We start from the raw sequence: 10,399 nt of genomic DNA, 5'->3' as shown, positions 1-10,399 counted from the left end.
CTCTTCATATAATGTCATCCCACGGGCTTTTCGGAATTTCTGGAGAAGATGTCCCATCTTCAGAGCAGGAGCAGCTGTTTATTCGCAAACTGCGACAGTGCTGTGTGGCATTTGACTTCATGGACCCAGTGGCTGACCTGAAGGGAAAGGAAATTAAACGAGCTACTCTGAATGAGCTGGTGGACTTCATTACAGCAGGCCGGGGTGTACTTACTGAGCCTGTTTACCCTGAGATCATCAGAATGATCTCAGCAAATCTGTTCCGGACCTTGCCGCCCAGTGATTTTGATCCAGAAGAAGATGACCCAACATTAGAAGCGTCATGGCCACACTTGCAGTTAGTGTATGAGTTTTTCCTATGGTTCTTGGAATCCTCTGACTTTCAGCCCACCATTGGCAAGAAAGTAATAGACCAAAAATTTGTGCTACAGTTATTAGACTTATTTGACAGTGAAGACCCTCGGGAGTGTGATTTCCTTAAGACTGTTCTGCATCGCATCTATGGAAAATTCCTGGGGCTACGTGCTTTCATACGCAAACAAATAAATAACATCTTCCTTATGTCTGTATATGAGACAGAGCATTTTAATGGTGTTGGAGAGTTATTGGAAATATTAGGAAACATTATCAACGGCTTTGCTCTACCACTTAAGTCAGAACACAAGCAATTCCTCGTAAAGGTTCTGCTGCAACTGCACAAAGTTAAATGTCTGTCATTGTACCATGCACAGCTGGCATACTGTGTGGTTCAGTTCCTTAAAAAGGATGCCACGCTAACTGAAACTGTTGTTAAAGGGCTACTCAAGTTCTGGCCTAAAATGTGCAGTCAGAAAGAGGTGATGTTCCTTGGTGAAATTGGAGGAATTTTAGATGTAATTGAACCATCACAGTTTGCCAAAATTCAGGAACCGTTGTTCAGACAAATTTCAAGATGTGTCTCTAGTCCTCACTTTCAGGTGGCTGAACGTATTTATGGAATAATGAGTACATAATGAGCCTGACTGAGGAAAACAACTATGTGATCATGCCAATAATGTTCCCAGCTCTGTACCGCATCAGCAAAGAGCACTGGAACCAAACAATTGTGGCTCTTGTGTACAATGTCTTCAAAACTTTCATGGGGATGAACAGTAAGCTTTTGATGAGCTCACAGCTTCTTACAAGGCTGAGAGACAAAATGTGTGACTAGCAGTGTACTGTGAGGGCAGAGAGAAGAAAGTTCTTGTGTGCAGAGTGGGCAGTGTGCGCCATCAGAAGATAGTGGTTGAACTGGACAGAGAGACGGATAGTTCTACATTCAGATAGTAATAAGGTGACATCGGAAGGATACCCCCTCGAGGTCTTATTCATGACATTTTTGGTGCCGAAACCCGGGAAGCGGGATACATACAATACAACTCGACATGGCGGACGCCAAACTCGGAAGACTAACGAGGAAGCGCCCCACAGAAAGGGCAAAAGTGACAAAGTTCAGTACCTCTATAAGGAAATCCACTGCCAGCACCCCACTTGAGGATTATGAGTACTACCGAGACCGTTTACAGGAGACCCTGGATCAACTACTTTCACTGGATCTTCTAGTGCAATAAGAGAAATGCTGAAAGCATGGGGAACTGCTGAATCGTACAATGAGAAGCATCACCTTAATAAGGCAGTGGCTATGAGCACTACAAATTTATTTAATGCTGTGTCGCATTTTCACCAAATTTTGAAGTGTTGGCAAAAACAAATGTCTCTAGACAGCTTTCTAATAAAAAGGAATTAGATATGTATCATAAATAATAAACTAATTATTTCGATTTTTTTTTTTGTTTTCTGCAAATCGAATTAACATTCCAGGTTGGTTCATTCCGCATAGAAGAAAAGATGAAGATGATTGACGCTCCTTAACATACTTTTCTTTGAATAAACGTTATATATAAAATTTCTTGAGTATTTTTTTCAGCATGGAACGCATTATCGTATATTACATTAATTTATATGGGAAAAATGTTGCTCGTCAATTGAGGTTCCACTGTATGTCTACACTAAAATGGAGAGGCAGCCCAAGAAAGTACCATATTAGTTACAGATCATAAGTAGTTAATAAATATCTATTTAAAGAAACCTAATAGAGAAAAATTTTGTTCATTATAGTGTCACTTTCTGAATTTTAAATAATACTGACAGATTCAGTTCATACCTGACAGAAAACATACATCATCTTAATTACCAAGCTAAACCAGTTAATGCTGTTTATTTTGAGCATCATACAGAACCAACAAATATAGTGTTTTTTTATGTTAAAGCAAGTGGGACATATAATAACCACTGTGCTTTATAGGGCTGCCATCTATGAGCCAATTATCTAGAAAATGTGGGAACTTCAACGTCACACAACCCTATCGGCCTCCATGACCTGTTACAGGGCCAGCCTTACCTTTTTACCTTCAAAGGGTTAACACTCTCAAAGCAGATTTCTGGATGGGGAAGATAATGATGAATTCTCAATTGGTGAGGAAAAAAAACTTCAATGTGCAACCTCATGTGGCCTGCTAAAACCTTGTGTACTGAACTACAGCCCCACGATACCTAGGCTGGCAAGTCAGGAAGTGAAAATACAAATTTCTTTTAATATTAGCAAACTAAGGAACATTACTGAAATGTGTCCTGTTTATGACTGGAACAAACTACTAGAGATTAACCTAACAGTACTGTAAATACTTGTGAATTTACTCTCATTTCAAATGTTGGTTTCATATCTTCCAATGACCCTATCTTGATAATATCAGCATTATGTACAGGATGATTAGAAAGACTTAAAGAACAAACATAAATACTGCCACATATACTGGAATTGTGAGAGGCACAGAAAAAGCATATCCTACTCACTATCATGCTAGAAGCTTTAAGACGAAGCTGCTGAACAAGATAAAGTGTTATAAATGTTAAATGTTCATATTTTCTTGCATGCTTGAAGTAATGTAACAGAGCCACTGAACCAAATAAAATATTACCAAAGATACTCTGGTAGATATTAAAATATAAAATTTAATGTTTATGATATATAAAAGTATACAAAGATACAATGTAAAAACGACACCTCAAGATCATTTGAGAGCTGCTGCAGGAAATCATCATCACGAGGTAAAGGGCAGTCCATATCTGAAAGAATAAAAAAATTCTAATGTACAGCAGAATCAAAATGTGATCAGGCAAAACTAAGAGAGCTGAGAAGGCCGCACCATAGCTCAAGTGGTTAGTTGCTGGCTTCCCACCGCAGCGGCCCGGGTTCAATCCCGGGTCTGGTCAAGTGGGATTTGTGAGGGACAAAGTGGCGGTGGGGCGGGTTTTCTGAAAGTACTTCGGTTTCCCCTGCCAATCTTCATTCCACCAAATTCTCCATCATCATAATCACCTGGGGAAGGCTACAATAGGCCAATCAGTGGCCGCCGTGCCAAGTGGACCCAGTTGGACTCCACCCCCCACAAAGCAAATTAAAATAAAAAGAGAGCTGAGAAAGTGTAAAGCTAAAGATACAACAGCACATTCATCAGAGTGTTGGAAGCATTGGGAGACCATAATCAGAAGGGTTTCAAACTGGGTTACAGTGTATGGACATTTTGCTGGTACTGGGTGAACTACAGATTAAGAATATATGGGATCAAGACAGCCTCACATTATTTTTCAATTGCTGCACATCTGGAATAAATAAGGAAAACTGCAAAATCGTACTTCAAGACATTTTAAAAACCACGTAAGACATACTACATCATGTAAAACATAATGTAAAATTTAACAACAAATAAAAATATGAAATATTCAAAATATTTCAACAGAGCATACACAATCTATTTCAAAACCATTTACATTAGAAACACTCACTTCTGGCCTAAGAGGTTAAACAGTTCCACTGAGTGTGACTAGTAAAGATTTTTCTTATTTCAATCCCTCATCCCTTATATGTTTCGGTCTTTACAGACCATCCTCAGAGGGACATCAGTACAACTGGAAGCTTCCAGTTGTACTGATGGTCTGTAAAGACCGAAACATGTAAGCTTTTGATTGTATTGATGTCCCTCTAAGGGTCCTCTGTAAAGAACGAAACATGTAAGCTTCCGATTGTATTAACGTCCCTCTGAGGATGGTCTGNGGGTAGTCTTTAAAGACCGAAACATGTAAGCTTCCGATTGTATTGATGTCCCTCTGAGGGTGGTCTGTAAAGACCGAAACATGTAAGCTTCCGATTGTATTGATGTCCCTCTGAGAATGGTCTGTAAAGACCGAAACATGTAAGGGATGAAGGATTGAAATAAGAAAAATCTTTATTAGTCACGCTCGACTATATTGTTATTGTGAAGGGCTAGAATGAAAGAAATCAAACTCACTTCTGAGTTTGTACTCTGTATTAAAACAATAAAAAATTTATCATTGCCTCACTGATAAAATAACAATGATTTTCACAAGTTTATGCATATCACAAAGAAGAATGTTTCCTCCCTCATCTTCCTTCAGTATACAAATCACCTCAAGCAAGGTGTGTACTGACCATGTAAGCACTGACTAACAACGGTAAGCCAAACAATATAGTCTGGAATCCATTCCCTATAACACAGCACTCTTGGTGAATTTCAATATATCTGCCGGTACATACAATAATATGGACAGTGCATGAAGTATCTTCCTTCACTGAAAACCCCTTGTGAGCGGAGCAAGAATTATAGTCCAGGTTTATTCGAAAGAGTAGCAGCAGCCTCTGCAACTGCATTCTCAAATCAATTTTAAATAAATTCACTCAAACAAAGTACTAAGAAGGGAGGCTGTATGCATTCATCACATTAATACAGTATCTCAGTAAATTCTGTTCAATTATACATGCATCTTCAAGATGAGAACTGATGAGATCTCCAAAACGTTGGCAGACAGACAAACCATGAGATCGTGCCAACAACCAGAACTGAAAATACAAGCATCAAATTAGCAGCATTCCTGGCAGGTTAATAAGCAATCCACATGGAGCTTTAATGAGACATTTCTTCTCTCTTCCAGTTATATATTTCTTATTCATTTTACAGTGTTAATTAGCGGCCTCCATAGTCTAGGGGAAACGTTCCCACCTCATGACTCAAGGTACGTGGGTTCAAACCCGGCGGAGGTCATGGAATTTCTAAGGGCGGAAAATTCAGGGAACAAGTCCTCCGGGAGGAACTTTAAGCCGTGGGTCCCGTGTCGTCGCTTTACGGCATGTAAAAGAACCTCATGTCTCAAGGAGACCTGTGAGCCAAATTTGTAAGGACATTTCCCGCCCAACAATAGTCTCTAACGCCTCTGGTAGATGGGGGAACCATCTAGATACCGCTGAGCCAGCAGAGGCCGAACTCGCTGGCTGATTCGGGACCGATGGCATGCACCAGTACCGGTAGGGTATAGGGACTGGTAGAATATCACAGAGGGACGTACACTAGATCAAACTAGTCGCGGTGAATGGGGAAACCCACCCCCATCAATAATAATAATAATAATATTATATTGTTTGCACTTAGGACGGAGTTTGTATCATTTATAATAATAATAATAACAACAATAATAATAATAACAATAATAATAACAGTGTTAATTTGTTATACTTGTTAACAAAGTGGAATAACTGATGTAGCATTGCTTAATTACTATCTTCTTGGTTTATTTAATGACAACCTCAACTGTCATGAAGATACAGCAATGAATGACAGGATGATTAATAAATGGCGTGGATGAAGGTGGGTGTGACCTAACTGATCATACTATCCCAGCTTTGACATGAAGGGACTGAGGAAAAACCGAAGCACCTTAGGACAGACGGTCTCTGGCTTGTGGTCTGAATCTGCACAGCCATTATTGTGAGGAAACTTTTCAGCGATAAATTTACATGTTCACAAACAAAATGCAGATCAATAATCACCAATATTATTTACTTTTTGATTTTATTATTTTTTTATTGTGTCCCGTTTTTTAGGGGGGAAATGGAAATGTCCCGTCTTTTGAAAAAAAAATATGGGAACCATAGTCTATCATCATCCCGGGCGAGTACAACAGTTGTACTAGTGGCCGGCGTACCACCATGTGGATTCAGTGTAACCCCATTGGTCAAAGAAAGAGGGAGAAAGAGAGAGAGAGAGAGAGTATGAAACACGACAAACAGAATGTTAATATCAGGATACAAGTCGGATGCGATACTTGAGCTGAATATGAATTTCAAAATGAAATAATTTTCTTCAAAGTAAGAAATTCCTGAATACGTTATATACAGGTTGTTTCACGACTTTAGGGCATAACTGCAGGAGGTAATTTCCTAGGTTTTTTGTGATCAAAAAACTTCATATAAACATGTGTCCGATTTTGGACGGTTACGGAGTTATGACCGTTTTTTCATTCCCGTACACGCCCTCGTGTGAACCGCGTCTGTCAGCTGGCGGGTCACTATCTTTAGCCAGCTACAGACAGAGCGTTCTCGTTATCTCGACACTTGAGAGATACGTACGGCGGGGTGGGTTGGTATGTCCGGCGCGGTTCACAACCGAGCGGCAGACTGTGTTGCGGCCGGCGGTGGCATTTTCGAAAATCAGTTTTAAGCACCAACAAATTCAAATTAAAGGTAATTTCCCGAAGTTAACTTTACATTCATACTTTAAATGTATCATGTATTCTGCTCGTTTATTATTTTGTTCCGTTTATTGCCATTAATCGTTACTTTCTATTCTGAGTTTAAAACGGTCATTACTCCGTAACCGTCCAAAATCGGACACATGTTTATATGAACATTTTTTGATCACAAAGACCTAGGAAATCACCTCCTGCAGTTATGCCCTTAAGTCGTGAAACACCCTGTATATATATATTATATGTGACACACACTAAAGTTGTCCATGTGCTAACTAATTAAGCACTGCGCCATTAAGACGTATTGTGGAGTTGATGTATATATCCACGTATGCTTGCCCTCCGCCCTAGATGGAGGTGAGTGGTCTGCTTCACGACCCGGCCGCTTTACCACCGGGGAAAAGGTCCCGGGTACCCATTGGATAGGAGACTGGGTGGACCCCAGAACCAATCTGGACGACGCGTAGAGGAGAAAAATCCTGCACTTGCCGTGACTCAAACTCCGACCCCTTGGCCGTCCAATATACGGAACAAAATGAAAAGTTTGTAAGTTTTGAGGTTTTCACGGCGATGACTATGAAGAAAGTCGTCTTCTTGGTTTTGGCGCCGTGTATTCTTCGTTTTGAATGAATGGAAAGTTCTTTAGAAACAGTTGCAACTCAGGGCGGAGAATACGGGCATTGTAACCCGTCATTATGAAGTAAAACTGAGTAATATTTGAATCGTTTTTACGCATGACATTATTGAAAACGAAACTGCGTCGGTCATATGGAACTTAACACATGGCTACGCATACAGAGTGATGGTTCAAAACAATCATAGTTATTCACAGTCGGAAGCGTCAACGTTCTCTCTCAAGGTCATGACGAGATTCTGCCGGGAGGTCTACGTCCTGTATTTTCAGACCTACCAGACGAGACAAATATGTTTGAATAAAAATAATTTTGGTTTGAAAAACCCATTTACAACTCCTTGGCATTCAAGAGACGACACGCTGAAGGTGGCCCGAAAGACTGCTCACACCTGTAGACAAATGCTAATCCATGAGTCCAGGAACGAAGTCTTCCAGCGACTGTGAAGCTGACCATTCACTGCCAACAGGTCAAGAATACGTGGATTTATACATCCACTCCCCCATACGTCTTCATTGCGTGGTGCTTAGTTACGCACAAGAAAAAACTTTATGGATCAGTTGTTGATTTTGATTGGCTCCACATTAAGAACTTAATTACGGACTGTAAAAATTTTGGTATATTAAATTTCAAATTTTTTAGATTCTCATAGCGATGTACTGTACTGACTTGCGGCTGGAAAGGGGATGAAGGCAACTTTCTGGCCGCCCTACGCACCCAAACCAAAACTCGGTTCACTGTTCCCTTTGAATATATGCCGGGACTTCCATGCAAAGAGCCTTGAATTTCTTGACGGCGACTACAAAAATAGCTGTATGCTCGACCGTTACGCCGTGCAGTCTGGTAGAACGTTATCAACGTTTTGAATAAACATTCTACCAGAATGCAATGCCAGACAACAGCAATCACGTCCATCTTGAGTATGTAAAAATGTATCTTCCAGGTTGATTCAAGCTCACGTCTCACGGCAACCGGACAGGTACTCCAACCAAGCAACCAACAGTCACCAACAACAGGTGTTAAAGGTTAAACGGAACAACCAACAAACCACTCACCGCTGGCATTAAAAGATAATTTGAGCTAACAGTAACCACTCATGACTGATGCTGAAGTTCAAATGAACTACCAATAACCACCCATACATGATGCTAAAGTTCAACTGAACTACCAAAAAAAACACCCATGGCTGGCGTTACATGTTCACCTGAACTACAAATAACCACATATGACTAGCATTAGAAGTTGTACTCTCTCTAGCAAGCGGGATAATACGAGGAAACTGGAAGGCTGTAATACGAGTGGTAATTTTGCGAAATAAAACCTGCATGTTTCAAAAACTCCTTTAACATTAAAGCACTGCCAATCTATATTCCCCTCAAACGCCGTCTCAGTGTCTACTAAACAGGTTCAATTTCCACTAACGGACAGTACTGCCTCCACGTTTGTTGCAGTTTGAAAGCACACCAAACGAAGCCATTACTCTACACCCATCAATACCACTACTGGCATTAACTCATTTCTTTTTTGTCTATTTGTAGATTCATTAATGGGTTACCAAACCACTGTCAGCCAAAAGAAAATTGAATTTCATAATCAAATCTCGAGGTACACGACCTGTCACCAACAGGCGGACTGAACAGTCAGCATACATTTCGGAGTAGCGCATCACGTCAAATCTCTGCCAGGGTAATAATCACGGCAGACTTCTATTTCAAACAAATCGAGCTTACAATTTAGCAGATCACTGCTGTCTGTCATAACTAATTTCAAATGTTTTTGCTTCGACTACTGATGGAAATCTTGTGCCGAGGATAAACATGATGAAGCAATACCTCCACCCCCCCTATGTCTCCATGACACAGTGCTTAACTAATCACGAACATGGACTTTACCTTACCTAGTGAAGGAAATTGCCGATCACTGTGGCCGCGCGGTCTAAGGCATGAACTGTCTTCGCTCGCGTGAATGCTGGAGTCTTGGGTTCGAATCCCACTCCAGGCGTGGATGTCTGTGCGTTTATTCTGTGTTTATGTCGTTCTGGGTGTAGGCAGCGGCCTTGCGACGGGCTGAGCCCCCGTCCAAGGAGTCCTACCGTCTGTGTATGGGATTAAGAAACTCAAAAAGCGGCCAACGTTCAACCAACAAAAGGACTGCAGAGCCATAGATAGATGGTAAAGGAAACTTTCTGGTGGATGCGGTGTTCTTCAGTTACCTCTAATTCGACAATATATACTATACATATATGACTATTCAATTCATAAAAGAATCGAAAAACTTACACAAATTAATTGCTGAAGGAGGGGCCGGGAAAGCGTAGTCGGTATAGCGTCAGGCTACGGGCTGGATGACCGATGGTCGGAGTTCGAATCCCAGTAGTGTCAAGAATTTTCTCTCCTCCACGTCGTCCAGACCGGATCTGGGGTTCACCCAATCTGTCTACTGCGTACCGGAGGCTATTTCCCCTTTCCCCGGGGTATGGTAAAGCGGCCGGGCCGTGAAGCTGACCACTCACCTCTAGGTAGTGTCGAAGTCAAGAAAATGTGGATCTATACGTCCACTCCACCATACGCCTTCATGGCGTAGTGCTTAATTAGTTAAGCAGAGGACCAACTTTGCCTTTTAATTGTTCAAGAAACCAGCTTGCACTGAATTCGAACTGGTGTTGCCGAGGAAGAGGAAATATAGCACGATGAGTGTATGGGGGCTCGTGGTACCCACAGACTGCGTGCCCCGTTTTATAATTAAGCATATTATGGGGGCTGATCTCGGTTCAATTCGTTTAAATGTTCGCATTGAGAAAAACAGCCGATTTAAATCTATAGGCCGTACAATTCCACATTACACTACATTACAGGGAGTACTTTGTTTTCTCATACCAGTAGGTCTAGTATTTTATATCAGCAGCTAACCATCGCCAACAAATTTCATAAACTTTGTCTAACACATCTCGCAGCGTCGCCATACTTTGAGTAGGCACAATTAAGGAAGGAAGGTAATGCGCGTTCATCAAGATCTCAGGTACGACAATGTTGGTTCCTACCTTACGTTGAAAACAGAAACTGTTAAATTTCTAACCGAAAAAAAGTAAGTAAAAGTAAAGGTACCCCTGTAACAGGCTGTGAAGGCCCATGGGGTTGTGAGACGTTGAG

At 41.0% G+C, this 10,399-nt stretch overlaps 1 protein-coding gene across 3 annotated transcripts in view; it reads right to left on the bottom strand.

Annotated features, from left to right (window-relative positions):
- The window catches only part of LOC111865298 (cyclic AMP-dependent transcription factor ATF-6 alpha), a 60,898-nt gene that overhangs the window by 27,439 nt on the left and 23,060 nt on the right, over positions 1–10,399 (bottom strand). For all 3 annotated transcript variants that reach the window (XM_023853195.2, XM_023853196.2, XM_023853198.2), the window contains one exon: positions 3,083–3,144. In XM_023853195.2, coding sequence (XP_023708963.1) covers positions 3,083–3,144 — 62 coding nt within the window. The remainder of the gene's footprint in view (positions 1–3,082; positions 3,145–10,399) is intronic.

This window comes from Cryptotermes secundus, unplaced genomic scaffold, assembly GCF_002891405.2.
Source record: "Cryptotermes secundus unplaced genomic scaffold, Csec_1.0 scaffold3139, whole genome shotgun sequence".
NCBI lineage: Eukaryota > Metazoa > Arthropoda > Insecta > Blattodea > Kalotermitidae > Cryptotermes > Cryptotermes secundus.
Note: the sequence above shows the minus strand (reverse complement) of the source record. Positions and strands in the feature narration are given on the sequence as shown.